The sequence below is a fragment of the Oncorhynchus mykiss genome, chromosome 15 (assembly GCF_057628025.1).
Source record: "Oncorhynchus mykiss isolate SJ-2025 chromosome 15, ASM5762802v1, whole genome shotgun sequence".
NCBI lineage: Eukaryota > Metazoa > Chordata > Actinopteri > Salmoniformes > Salmonidae > Oncorhynchus > Oncorhynchus mykiss.
The window spans coordinates 70,297,909-70,313,019 of NC_143036.1; the positions used below are offsets into that span (position 1 = coordinate 70,297,909).

General features: G+C 43.3%; 1 protein-coding gene across 2 annotated transcripts in view; it reads left to right on the top strand.

Moving 5' to 3' along the window:
* LOC110506716 (plexin-A4) overlaps positions 1 to 15,111 on the top strand; it is a 424,640-nt gene that overhangs the window by 298,791 nt on the left and 110,738 nt on the right. For both annotated transcript variants that reach the window (XM_090199137.1, XM_090199138.1), the window contains exons 6-8: positions 354 to 507; positions 4,308 to 4,407; positions 4,686 to 4,800. In XM_090199137.1, the coding sequence (XP_090055263.1) occupies positions 354 to 507; positions 4,308 to 4,407; positions 4,686 to 4,800 (369 nt within the window). The remainder of the gene's footprint in view (positions 1 to 353; positions 508 to 4,307; positions 4,408 to 4,685; positions 4,801 to 15,111) is intronic.

The following is a 15,111-nucleotide window of genomic DNA, read 5'->3' on the forward strand; positions in this document are numbered from 1 at the left end:
CCCAATTCTACTAATGGAATATCTCCCAATTCTACTAATGGAATATCTCCCAATTCTACTAATGGAATATCTCCCAATTCTACTAATGGAATATCTCCCAATTCTACTAATGGAATATCTCCCAATTCTCACGCCATTTGAGTCATTTAGCAGACGCTCTCATCCAGAGATACTTACAGTAGTGAGTGCATATATTTTCCTACTGATCCCCCGTGGGAATCAAACCCACATCCCTGGCGTTGAAAGCGCCATGCTCTACTGACTGAGCCACACAGGACCGTTCCACCCCCTCCCTCTACTCCGCTCTTCTCCCCTGATGCCATATGTAACCCCCCTCTGTCTTCTCTCCACAGCTGATCCTGGAGGCCCATAACGTCCCAGAGTTGTCTGCAGGGGTCAACTGTACCTTTGAGGACCTGGCTGAGATGGACGGTCTGGTGGAGGGGAACCGCATCAGGTGCAGCTCGCCTGCCGAGAAGGAGGTGCCTCGCATTATCGTAGACAAAGGTCTGTAGCATGAGATACCTGACTGATTACAGACCAATCAAAGAGCTCGGTTTTGCTTTTGAGTATGTTATTATTTTTATTTTTTTTACGTGGTTTACATGAGTGTATTGACGCTTCTGGAGGTGTTACTGATGAAGCCAAAACACTAACTAGTTTAAGTATGAAGCCAAAACACTAACTCATTAAGCCAGGGACCTGCTAAATGTGGGAACTGATTTGCGTCTCATTTGGGTCTTCGTGTGGTCTGGGGTTACGAGGGCTTACGTTTCCTGTTACCCATCGTAGCCAGGAAGCCCTCGGAGCTGCGCCCTAGAACGTGTTTAGTCACCCAATCAACTGTCATTACAGAGCGTTTATTTATTTACTCTCTCACCGAGGAGGTATGCTGACAGAGACATGTGGGACCCCAACAGCCCTGAGCACGGGCAGATCACTCCACCTCTCCGGGACTCATTTCGAAGGCAAAGTGAAGGGGAGGAGCGGTTAAAAATGAATCCCGCTGCCAGAAAACGCTTTTGACAGCATTCATTCTCCGAGCTAAGCTTTCTTGTCCCTCTCTCATCCCTCGCTTCTCTCCTCCTCGACGTGGTTGGTTAACCCAGGTATAATTGAAAAGTGCACACATCTGGGCAGCTGCCTGGAGGACTGGTAATCTTTCATAATACCCAGACGTCTCCATGTGGAGATAATGAAGACGCTGCCGCGCCTCAAAAGAAGCAGGGGAGTGCTAACGCTAGCTGCTGCTTCACGTTGGCTACGCTAACGCCTCCTCAAAAGTAGTAAGGGAGCACTAACACTAGCTGCTGCTTCACGTTGGCTATGCTAACGCCTCCTCAAAAGTAGTAAGGGAGCACTAACGCTAGCTGCTGCTTCACGTTGGCTACGCTAACGCCTCCTCAAAAGTAGTAAGGGAGCACTAACGCTAGCTGCTGCTTCACGTTGGCTAAGCTAACGCCTCCTCAAAAGTAGTAAGGGAGCACTAACGCTAGCTGCTGCTTCACATTGGCTAAGCTAACGCCTCCTCAAAAGTAGTAAGGGAGCACTAACGCTAGCTGCTGCTTCACGTTGGCTAAGCTAACGCCTCCTCAAAAGTAGTAAGGGAGCACTAACGCTAGCTGCTGCTTCACGTTGGCTAAGCTAACACCTCCTCAAAGGTAGTAAGGGAGCACTAACGCTAGCTGCTGCTTCACGTTGGCTACGCTAACGCCTCCTCAAAAGTAGTAAGGGAGCACTAACGCTAGCTGATGCTTCACGTTGGCTAAGCTACCGCCTCCTCAAAAGTAGTAAGGGAGCACTAACGCTAGCTGCTGCTTCACGTTGGCTAAGCTAACGCCTCCTCAAAAGTAGTAAGGGAGCACTAACGCTAGCTGCTGCTTCACGTTGGCTAAAATAACGCCTCCTCAAAAGTAGTAAGGGAGCACTAACGCTAGCTGTTGGTTCACGTTGGCTAAGCTAACGCCTCCTCAAAAGTAGTAAGGGAGCACTAACGCTAGCTGTTGGTTCACGGTGGCACACCGCTAATCCTGCTAAAGAGAAAAGAGGAAGAAAACCCCCTGAATTGTTCCTCCTATAAATACTCTGCAGATGTTTATTTGTTTACCGCATTTAGCGAATGTCTTTGAAATAGTTTTCTCTACATCAGTATTCATAGTGAATGAACAGGAGCTGGAGAGAAATCTAGCCTAATGTAAAGGTGGGAAGGACTAAAGGCCTTAGAAGAGAGAGAAAGACCATTCACATGGACACTTTCATTGTTATTGTTGATGTTGAGTTTGCGTCCCAAATGCCACCCGTTTCTCTATGTAGTGCTTTTGGCCAGAGCCTGGTCAAAAGTAGTGCACTACATAGGGAATAGGGTGCCATTTGGGACTCATATAGGCTAACCATACACTAGCTAAATTAGCAGATGACTGGCTTTTTGGCAGTGGCCTCGGTGGGTGAGAGCCCAACGGTGGGATTGTGTACAGCCTGGCATGAATAATAACACCTATAAGTATTGGGAGCGGGGCAAGCAGGCCACCATGAAATTACAGGGCTGAGGGACCCACTGAGGCCTAACACACACTAAACCCCTGCTTACAGTACAGGGGGGGGGGACACCTACAGTACGGGGGAGGGGGCACTTACAGAGTACATGGGCTATTACACCTTCACACCAAACCCGGACTAAATTACACACACACACACACACACACGAAACAGACACACCCACTCACCTACTGATACACAATACCTTTACCTAACCCTTCACACACACTGACATACACACACACACACAACATATGCACAGATGTATAACTGATAGAGTAAAGGGTACTTAGGGGAATTAGGAACATGTTCAGTGTTATGCCAAATTAACATCATGCAAAGCTGTTGATGCCGCAGTAACATGTTACCATGTATGTGACTGTCTGATATTAAACCTGACTTGGCTGCATGGAGCAAGACTGTGTTAGGCTGCTGAGCTAAAGGCGTTAGGTCGAGGAGCTGACACAAGTCTTCATGCAAGGTTACTAATTACCACACCACCTCTTACGCACGCACGCACACACACACACACACACGTCTGTGTATTTTGTCCTTTAGGAAACACCACACTAATGGATAGGGATGGAGTGCCTCATTAGGCAGCCATCTTGTTCAGGCAGTGTCAGAGAGAGAGAGGCCGAGGGGCCCTGCAGGGAGGGGGTAGTGAGCTAGTGATAGCAGCCTAGCAGACATCAAGGTAACATTTAGGTGCTCTAATTAGGACAGATTCATTGTCAGCCACACTTTACCGTGATTGATGAACGATTCACCCCTTTTGTTAGAGAGAGAGCGAGCAAGAGAGAGAGAGGGGAGAGAGAGAGGAGGGATAGGAAGACAGGAGCAACACAAAGGGGAAAGAGGGAAAGGGAGAGAGCGGGAGTGACAGAGAGAAGAGAGAGGGAACGGAGACGAAGACCGGAGCGACAGAGAGAGGCAGCGAAGAAGGGTAAAAGAAGACAAGAGTGACAGAGAGAGGGAGGGAGACGACAATTTTCTCTTCCTGTCTTTGAGGGAGGAGATGTCTATGTCGGCCTGTTGAATTAAACATGAAGTCAGTCCTTCATTAGGAAGCCAGACAGAAGGACAGGAGCAGACAGACTGTCTCTGTAGACACCTCCATTAACACACAGTCCTTCATAAGGAAGCCAGACAGAAGGACAGGAGCAGACAGACTGTCTCTGTAGATACCTCCATTAACACACAGTCCTTCATTAGGAAACCAGACAGAAGGACAGGAGCAGACAGACTGTCTCTGTAGACACCTTCATTAACACACAGTCCTTCATTAGGAAGCCAGACAGAAGAACAGGAGCAGACAGACTGTCTCTGTAGACCCCTCCAGTAACCTAGAGATCCTAGAGTCAGTATATCTCTGATATAGTAGATATATAATTCAGACTAGAGATCCTAGAGTCAGTACATCTCTGATATAGTAGATATATAATTCAGACTAGAGATCCTAGAGTCAGTACATCTCTGATATAGTAGATATAGACATAAAATCAGTCAGCCCCTCCCATTGGTTGAGGTGCGCTGGGGTGTAATTATTAGTGCACACCTTTGCAAACAGTTAAAAAAATGTTTTGCAACGGAAAACATTTCACAACAAAAACAAGAGTTTCTGTACAACAAATTCAGATAGGTCTCTCCCCGTTATGTTCCGTTTGGTTCTGTTTGTTTGCTAGTGAATACATCCCAGGTGATCTAATATGTTGGTGTGGTCCAACCCTGCTCATAGTGTTTTTCTCTGTATCCTCCCTCCCTCCCTCCAGCTGATCACCAGATAGTTCAGCTCTACCTCAAGTCCAAGGAGACAGGCCTGGTCTTCGCCAACACCAGCTTTGTCTTCTACAACTGCAGCGTCCACAAGTCGTAAGTCTACATGTCTAGTCTCAATTACAGTCAGAATTACACGCTTATTACATTTTTTTTAAAGGAAGTGTTGAAAATGTAATTATAAACTGTAACATATCATTGATGTTTGATACCCATAACTAAAGAATATTAAAGTAATGTCATAGTCTCTCTCCTCTCTCCTGTTCCTCACTCTCTCTCCTTTCTCCTGTTCCTCACTCTCTCTCCTCTCTCCTGTTCTTCACTCTCCTTCTCCTCTCTCCTCTCTCCTTCTACTCTCTCCTCTCCTCTCTCAGGTGTTTGTCATGTGTGAGAAGCCCCTACCAGTGCCACTGGTGTAAATACAGACATGACTGCACCCACGACCCACGCACCTGCTCCTTCCAGGAGGGACGAGTCAAGAAGCCAGAGGTAATTTCAGAGGTCAAGGGTCAAGTGTAAACATGAGTTGATTATGATTATTATGGTCTCATTGGCTATTGAGATTCAGGATGTAGCGTCCTCATTGGTTCACTTGTGAATATCTTTAATAATACAGTCTGTGAGTGATCATATCATTATAAACCAGCAAACATACAGTTTTTATGATAGGGTCATACTTACTGTATATCCTGCATCACATAAGGCAAAGGAGTCAGCTACAGTACCATACTTAATCTGATATATCTGGCTCAGGCTTCCTATGCTTATCCTCCACGCCCAACAAGATGATTACAGACCCACCAAATCTAATAAAAATGAAACATTTCCTTTTCCCAGCCCTATTCCCAATGACAGCTTATTTCATGTGAATTATCAATAGTATTGGCACTGGCCTTTTCCCTTTGAAGCAGGACTCACTGTAATTAGACATCTTTACTGTGTAGCTTGATGAGCTACACAACAGACCTGGATTCTCTCCCTGGCACCACACCGGCCTTGAGGGTGTGTGTGTGTATGTGTGTGTGTTTGGGAGTGTGTGTGTGTGTGTGTGTGTGTGTGTGTGTGTGTGTGTGTGTGTGTGTCTGTCTGTCTGTCTGTCTGTCTGTCTGTCTGTCTGTCTGTCTGTCTGTCTGTCTGTCTGTCTGTCTGTCTGTCTGTCTGTCTGTCTGTCTGTCTGTCTGTCTGTCTGTCTGTCTGTCTGTCTGTCTGTGTATGGGTTGTGTGGTGTTGATGGAAGGTATGGCAGTAGGGCAGCATGGGGAGGAACTGTGTAGTTAATCTGGCCCTCAGGGCATCCATGACGAAGATCCCTGTCTTGATGTCTGTTGCCAGGCGCTCCACAACAAGCAGGAACAAGCTCAGGGAGGGTTTTCCTCTTTTGATGAGTTTTATGCTCCATGATTTAGAATCCCACATTAGAACACCATCTCTGCCCCGAGCGATTCAAGCACATGCAACGTGTATAAACATAGCTGGAATAAAAAAACTAAAAATTAGATATTCATTATCTCTTTGAACTGCTCCGAGAGTAGGTGAGACTTAGCTTGGCGTTTCAGGATCCAATTAACACTTGTGTTGGTGGTCAATATTGACCCAGGGATAATAGTAGGATTCTTCTCATTGTGTTGACTGACAAAAACCCCAGCTCCCAAATAAAGCTGGGGGGATTTAGCATTAGCACGTTAATGACATCTCTCCCCAACATGTTTTTGTTTGACTGTTGTTTTAAAAAGCAGGTGTTTCTGTCCGCCTAACGAGCTTAATTTGGATTTAATTAACCTCGGGATTGGGGGTCGGGGATTGTCGCTACGTTCAACGTCACTGCGAATTAATGGATTTGCCTCGCATGCGCGGGTGCACTCGCACATAGACACATAAACGTACACGCACACACACATGCACACACACACTCCCCCCAACCCTCCACCACTCCAAGCCGAAGACAATGACATGTCAACTTTGCTCAGACAAGTGGGATGGCCCCTCGCGGCGACCCTGGGATAGATGCATTTCACTATATTATTGAATGAAGGGATTTCAGGGAGTCGATCTGGGTAATCCGCTGATGTTTTGTAATGAGCGACGTGATGCAGAGGCCTCCCGCTGACTGAGCCCCCTGTTAGTATGCACAAAGATAAATCACTAAAGCTAGCTAGGCCGGAGGCCACGCCGGGCTTTGTTGTCATTGGGTAACTGATGGGAGTGGCCAGGCAGGAGCTGCTCAGACTATACCGTGATGTTGCATTGCCCGGCGAACTCCGTTTTTCAGCTCATGTTGTTGACATGGAAAACAAAGTCAATCCAAAATGGCCGCAGACAGCCCCACGTAAAAACTCACTCATCTAAAGCATGAACACGCTCCCCTCTCCCAGATATGTCGTTTGTTATGTGAATAAACACTATTTGTGTGAATCCATAGCTGCTAGTGTATATTCAGACTCACAAAAGCTTTATTTTCCCAACATTGGGCCATTTTATCTACTGTATGTCTTCTGGGGTTGTCTGAGGTGAACGAGGGGGGCATCAAATCCTTTTCTCCCTCCATCCCTCCTGTCTTCCCCCCTGTCTGCCTGTGGCGTCGTGCTACAACACCACACATGCCTTCACATCAGAGGACCCTCTACCCACTACCTCCCTGGGGGACATGGAAACCCATGAAATATGTGTTCATGATATTAAAACCTATCAAAGCCCTCCAGGTTGATTTCCTGGCCAAACGGGCCCCTAACGAGCTGGATCAGAGCAGGAGTTTGTCAGCATTTATCTGATGAATTGGATGGAACTATTAAGAGATGTTCATGTAATTGGCACTAGTTCCAACGGCATTGGCAGTCCCAACTGTAACCAGACCACAACCATGTCAATGTCAAAAAATAACCCATGTTAAAAGTGAAGTGGGGATATTAACACATGTTAAATACTAAAAGTGACGTGGGGATATTAACACATGTTAAATACTAAAAGTGACGTGGGGATATTAACACATGTTAAATACTAAAAGTGACGTGGGGATATTAACACATGTTAAATACTAAAAGTGACGTGGGGATATTAACACATGTTAAATACTAAAAGTGACGTGGGGATATTAACACATGTTAAATACTAAAAGTGACGTGGGGATATTAACACATGTTAAATACTAAAAGTGACGTGTGGATATTAACACATGTTAAATACTAAAAGTGACGTGGGGATATTAACACATGTTAAATACTAAAAGTGACGTGGGGATATTAACACATGTTAAATACTAAAAGTGACGTGGGGATATTAACACATGTTAAATACTAAAAGTGACGTGGGGATATTAATACATGTTAAATACTAAAAGTGACGTGGGGATATTAACACATGTTAAATACTAAAAGTGACGTGGGGATATTAACACATGTTAAATACTAAAAGTGACGTGGGGATATTAACACATGTTAAATACTAAAAGTGACGTGGGGATATTAACACATGTTAAATACTAAAAGTGACGTGGGGATATTAACACATGTTAAATACTAAAAGTGACGTGGGGATATTAACACATGTTAAATACTAAAAGTGACGTGGGGATATTAACACATGTTAAATACTAAAAGTGACGTGGGGATATTAACACATGTTAAATACTAAAAGTGACGTGGGGATATTAACACATGTTAAATACTAAAAGTGACGTGGGGATATTAACACATGTTAAATACTAAAAGTGACGTGGGGATATTAACACATGTTAAATGCTAAAAGTGACGTGGGGATATTAACACATGTTAAATACTAAAAGTGACGTGGGGATATTAACACATGTTAAATACTAAAAGTTACATGGGGATATTAACACATGTTAAATACTAAAAGTGAAGTGGGGATATTAACACATGTTAAATACTAAAAGTGACGTGGGGATATTAACACATGTTAAATACTAAAAGTGACGTGGGGATATTAACACATGTTAAATACTAAAAGTTATATGGGGATATTAACACATGTTAAATACTAAAAGTGAAGTGGGGATATTAACACATGTTAAATGCTAAAAGTGACGTGGGGATATTAACACATGTTAAATACTAAAAGTTACATGGGGATATTAACACATGTTAAATGCTAAAAGTGACGTGGGGATATTAACACATGTTAAATACTAAAAGTGACGTGGGGATATTAACACATGTTAAATACTAAAAGTTACATGGGGATATTAACACATGTTAAATACTAAAAGTGACGTGGGGATATTAACACATGTTAAATGCTAAAAGTGACGTGGGGATATTAACACATGTTAAATACTAAAAGTTACATGGGGATATTAACACATGTTAAATACTAAAAGTGAAGTGGGGATATTAACACATGTTAAATACTAAAAGTGACGTGGGGATATTAACACATTTTAAATACTAAAAGTGACGTGGGGATATTAACACATGTTAAATACTAAAAGTGGCGTGGGGATATTAACACATGTTAAATACTAAAAGTGACGTGGGGATATTAACACATGTTAAATACTAAAAGTGACGTGGGGATATTAACACATGTTAAATACTAAAAGTGACGTGGGGATATTAACACATGTTAAATACTAAAAGTGACGTGGGGATATTAACACATGTTAAATACTAAAAGTGACGTGGGGATATTAACACATGTTAAATACTAAAAGTGACGTGGGGATATTAACACATGTTAAATACTAAAAGTGACATGGGGATATTAACACATGTTAAATACTAAAAGTGACGTGGGGATATTAACACATGTTAAATACTAAAAGTGACGTGGGGATATTAACACATGTTAAATACTAAAAGTGACGTGGGGATATTAACACATGTTAAATATTAAAAGTGACGTGGGGATATTAACACATGTTAAATACTAAAAGTGACGTGGGGATATTAACACATGTTAAATACTAAAAGTGACGTGGGGATATTAACACATGTTAAATACTAAAAGTGACGTGGGGATATTAACACATGTTCAATACTAAAAGTGACGTGGGGATATTAACACATGTTAAATACTAAAAGTGGCGTGGGGATATTAACACATGTTAAATACTGAAAGTGACGTGGGGATATTAACACATTTTAAATACTAAAAGTGACGTGGGGATATTAACACATGTTAAATACTAAAAGTGACGTGGGGATATTAACTCATGTTAAATACTAAAAGTGACGTGGGGATATTAACACATGTTAAATACTAAAAGTGACGTGGGGATATTAACACATGTTAAATACTAAAAGTGACGTGGGGATATTAACACATGTTAAATACTAAAAGTGAAGTGGGGATATTAACACATGTTAAATACTAAAAGTGACGTGGGGATATTAACACATGTTAAATAGTAAAAGTTACATGGGGATATTAACACATGTTAAATACTAAAAGTGACGTGGGGATATTAACACATGTTAAATACTAAAAGTGACATGGGGATATTAACACATGTTAAATACTAAAAGTGACGTGGGGATATTAACACATGTTAAATACTAAAAGTGACGTGGGGATATTAACACATGTTAAATACTAAAAGTGGCGTGGGGATATTAACACATGTTAAATACTAAAAGTGACGTGGGGATATTAACTCATGTTAAATACTAAAAGTGACGTGGGGATATTAACACATGTTAAATACTAAAAGTGACGTGGGGATATTAACACATGTTAAATACTAAAAGTGGCGTGGGGATATTAACACATGTTAAATACTAAAAGTGACGTGGGGATATTAACACATGTTAAATACTAAAAGTTACATGGGGATATTAACACATGTTAAATACTAAAAGTGACGTGGGGATATTAACACATGTTAAATACTAAAAGTGACGTGGGGATATTAACACATGTTAAATACTAAAAGTGACGTGGGGATATTAACACATGTTAAATACTAAAAGTGACGTGGGGATATTAACACATGTTAAATACTAAAAGTGACGTGGGGATATTAACAGATGTTAAATACTAAAAGTGGCGTGGGAATATTAACACATGTTAAATACTAAAAGTGACGTGGGGATATTAACACATGTTAAATACTAAAAGTGACGTGGGGATATTAACACATGTTAAATACTAAAAGTGGCGTGGGGATATTAACACATGTTAAATACTAAAAGTGACGTGGGGATATTAACACATGTTAAATACTAAAAGTGACGTGGGGATATTAACACATGTTAAATACTAAAAGCTCAAACAAAAGAACAAGGGGACTGACCGATATTGTCAGGATGAATGGCAGGGAGAATAGGCATCAAAATAGTATCAAATAGCACTGAAACAGAGACTTGGCTACAGAACGAACAGAGACAGAGCCAGGGAGAGAGAGGGAGGGAGGGAGACACCTAGAAAGAGCCAGGGGAGGGAGGGAGGGAGACACCTAGAAAGAGCCAGGGGGGGGAGGGAGGGAGGCACAGAAAAAGCCAGGGAGAGAGATGGAGAAGAGCGATGGGAGTGTAAGGGAGGGAGGAGGGAGGGTGAGGGAGATAGAGACACCTAGAGAGAGCCAGGGACAGAGATGGAGAAGAATGAATGGAGTGTGAGGGAGGGAGGGAGGGAGGGAGGGAGGGAGGGAGGGAGGGAGGGAGGGAGGGAGGGAGGGAGGGAGGGAGGGAGGGAGGGAGGGAGGGAGGTGGAGAAGAATGATGGGAGTGTGAGGAAGGGAGGGAGGGGAGAGGGACGGAGGAAGGGGGAGAACGAGAGAGAGAGAGAGAGAGACAGTGAGAGAGATAGATAGAGAGACAGAGAGAGAGAGAGAGAGAGAGAGAGAGAGAGAGAGAGAGAGAGAGAGAGAGAAAGTCTTTGCGCAGGGCTGTGAGGTGGAGGATAAAACAAAAGCCTGTTGGAGGGAGGCCTGGCTAATCGCCCACCAGGTCTGTGTGTCTCAGTCTGACAGGGAGCTAAAGATTCTCCTCACCTCCACACACACACACACCACACACACACACACACACACACACACACACACACACACACACACACACACACACACACACAACACACACACACACACACACACACACACACACACACACACACACACACACACACACACACACACACACACACACACACACACACACACACACACACACACACACACACAATCTCTCTCTCTCTCTCTCTCTCTCTCTCATTCTTTTCTCTCTCACCCCTCGCTCTGTCACTTTTTCTCTCTGTCTCTGCCAGATCACTGCAGCCTCTGCCAATAGTTTCCACATTCTACTCCACACCTTTTCCCACTCTGTCCTGCTCTCTCCCTCTGTCATTTTCTCTCTCTCTCTCTATCCTCTACAACTCACCCATGCTGCTAATTATCCATTCTAAGTGGGTCCCAGGGATTAGAAATCTCTCAGTAGAGAGAGGGAGGAAAGAGGGGGAGAGAGACAGAGAGAAGGGAGAGAGCGAGAGAATGACAGAGAGGATTTTTACTGAACACTGAGATACAGTGTGATGACAACACAGTGTCTTCATAAGAGGAGAGCATTGCTTCCCAGGTGTCCTGCTGTTCGGTGGGAAATGTAGCTATGGCAGGGAGTGACTGATTGATTGATGGGAAAGTCACCGTGTGTGTGTGTGTCTGTGTGTGTGTGTGTGTGTGTGTGTGTGTGTGTGTGTGTGTGTGTGTGTGTGTGTGTGTGTGTGAGAGAGAGAGACTAGGTGAAGGGGGCATTCAGTATCTCTCCTCTACCCAAGGCAGAGTGATGTACCTTGAAGTGCCACCCCCTCCCTCCTCTCTGATCCTCTTCAGTGATTGGCTGAGGGGTGAGGCTAGGTGATCAACAATAGAAAGGTTAATTTCAGGTCTTTCTCTCCCTCTCCTTCCTTCCTCTGCAAGGTCTTAATAGCCTGTCCTTGTGGTGTGGTGTTATTTGTGGTGAGGTGTTATTTGTGGTGTGGTGTGATTTGTGGTGAGGTGTGATTTGTGGTGAGGTGTGATTTGTGGTGAGGTGTGATTTGTGGTGAGGTGTGATTTGTGGTGAGGTGTGATTTGTGGTGAGGTGTGATTTGTGGTGTGGTGTTATTTGTGGTGAGGTGTTATTTGTGGTGTGGTGTGATTTGTGGTGAGGTGTGATTTGTGGTGAGGTGTGATTTGTGGTGAGGTGTGATTTGTGGTGAGGTGTGATTTGTGGTGAGGTGTGATTTGTGGTGTGGTGTGATTTGTGGTGAGTTGTGATTTGTGATGTGGTGTTATTTGTGGTGAGGTCTTATTTGTGGTGTGGTGTGATTTGTGGTGAGGTGTGATGATGTGTATCACATCATCCTCATCCTGACAAGTTAGTACTTCTACACTCTAACTTTACATTGGATGAAATAATGTTTTACAGCTCTCCGTGTTATTGACTAGGTGTGAAGTCACTTTCCATTGGATGTTTTAAAAGCTCTCGGTAATGTTATTGTGAAATCATAACAGGAATACAGACAAAGACTTTATGTACATTGTATAAGTCCACAATTGTTCCGCTTGGACAGTCAACTTACTTCAGGGATTCATTCAAAATGATATCACAAATGATGTCAGACACTTCACAACCGATCGTACCCTCCAGTTCACCTTGTTTCTGTCTGAAATGACACCGTATTCTCTATGTATAGTGCACTATAGTGTATATGACATAGCGTGCCATCCAGACTTATCAGAAAATAGGGCTCCTCAATTTTCAACAGAAATTATTCATATCGCCTCAGTTTTGTAAAGCAAACATTATTTGTGCCACTCTGTAATTTATCTATAATGACTTTTTGAATAGTGTCATGAAGTGTTTTATATGCAAGCCAGCCAGTCATTCAGTGTAGCCCAATCAAGTGGTTTTTAATGAACTTCAAACAAGTGTTATCGGCCAACGTGGCGGCTCCGCTTCACTTCTCAACTCCAGGAACGAGAGGACACCTTATCTGCTCTCCCCTTCTTTTCTTCCTCTCTCTCTGTCTCTCTCGCTTTCTCTCTCTCTTCTCTGTCTCTCTCTCTTTCTCTGTCTCTCTCTCTTTCTCTCCCTCTCTCTCTTTCTGTCTCTTTCTCTGTCTCTCTCTCTTTCTCTGTCTCTCTCTCTTTCTCTGTCTCTCTCTTTCTCTGTCTCTCTCTTTCTCTGTCTCTCTCTCTATTAGTTTTTTCTCTCTGTCTGCCATATTCTCCTTCGCTCAATCTCTCCATATAATATCTCTTATTATCTCTGCCTCATTCTCTCTCTCTCATTCTATCTCTCCCAGTGTTCTCATTCAGTTCCTCTCTTTCTTTATCTGAGCCCACAGTTTAACAAAGTAAAATTGTCTCACCAGGAGATGGGAGTTGTATTTATGCACAGCACTGTAGACTCTACCCATCAACACAGAACTTCATCAGCACTGTAGACTCTACCCATCAACACAGAACTTCATCAGCACTGTAGACTCTACCCATCAACACAGAACTTCATCAGCACTGTAGACTCTACCCATCAACACAACAGGCACAGAACTTCATCAGCACTGTAGACTCTACCCATCAACACAGAACTTCATCAGCACTGTAGACTCTACCCATCAACACACAGACACAGAACTTCATCAGCACCGTAGAGTCTACCCATCAACACAGACACAGAACTTCATCAGCACTGTAGACTCTACCCATCAACACAGAACTTCATCAGCACCGTAGACTCTACCCATCAACACAGACACAGAACTTCATCAGCACTGTAGACTCTACCCATCAACACAGAACTTCATCAGCACTGTAGACTCTACCCATCAACACAGACACAGAACTTCATCAGCACTGTAGACTCTACCCATCAACACAGAACTTCATCAGCACCGTAGACTCTACCCATCAACACAGACACATAACTTCATCAGCACTGTAGACTCTACCCATCAACACAGACACATACCTTCATCAGCACTGTAGACTCTACCCATCAACACAGACACATAACTTCATCAGCACTGTAGACTCTACCCATCAACACAGAACTTCATTAGGACTGTAGACTCTACCCATCAACACAGAACTTCATTAGGATTGTAGACTCTACCCATCAACACAGAACTTCATCAGCACTGTAGACTCTACCCATCAACACAGAACTTCATTAGGACTGTAGACTCTACCCATCAACACAGAACTTCATTAGGACTGTAGACTCTACCCATCAACACAGAACTTCATCAGCACTGTAGACTCTACCCATCAACACAGAACTTCATTAGGACTGTAGACTCTACCCATCAACACAGACACAGAACTTCATCAGCACTGTAGACTCTACCCATCAACACAGAACTTCATCAGCACTGTAGACTCTACCCATCAACACAGGCACAGAACTTCATCAGCACTGTAGACTCTACCCATCAACACAGACACAGAACTTCATCAGCACTGTAGACTCTACCCATCAACACAGAACTTCATTAGGACTGTAGACTCTACCCATCAACACAGAACTTCATTAGGACTGTAGACTCTACCCATCAACACAGAACTTCATTAGGACTGTAGACTCTACCCATCAACACAGAACTTCATCAGCACTGTAGACTCTACCCATCAACACAGAACTTCATTAGGACTGTAGACTCTACCCATCAACACAGAACTTCATTAGGACTGTAGACTCTACCCATCAACACAGAACTTCATTAGGACTGTAGACTCTACCCATCAACACAGAACTTCATTAGGACTGTAGACTCTACCCATCAACACAGAACTTCATTAGGACTGTAGACTCTACCCATCAACACACAGACACATAACTTCATCAGCACTGTAGACTCTACCCATCA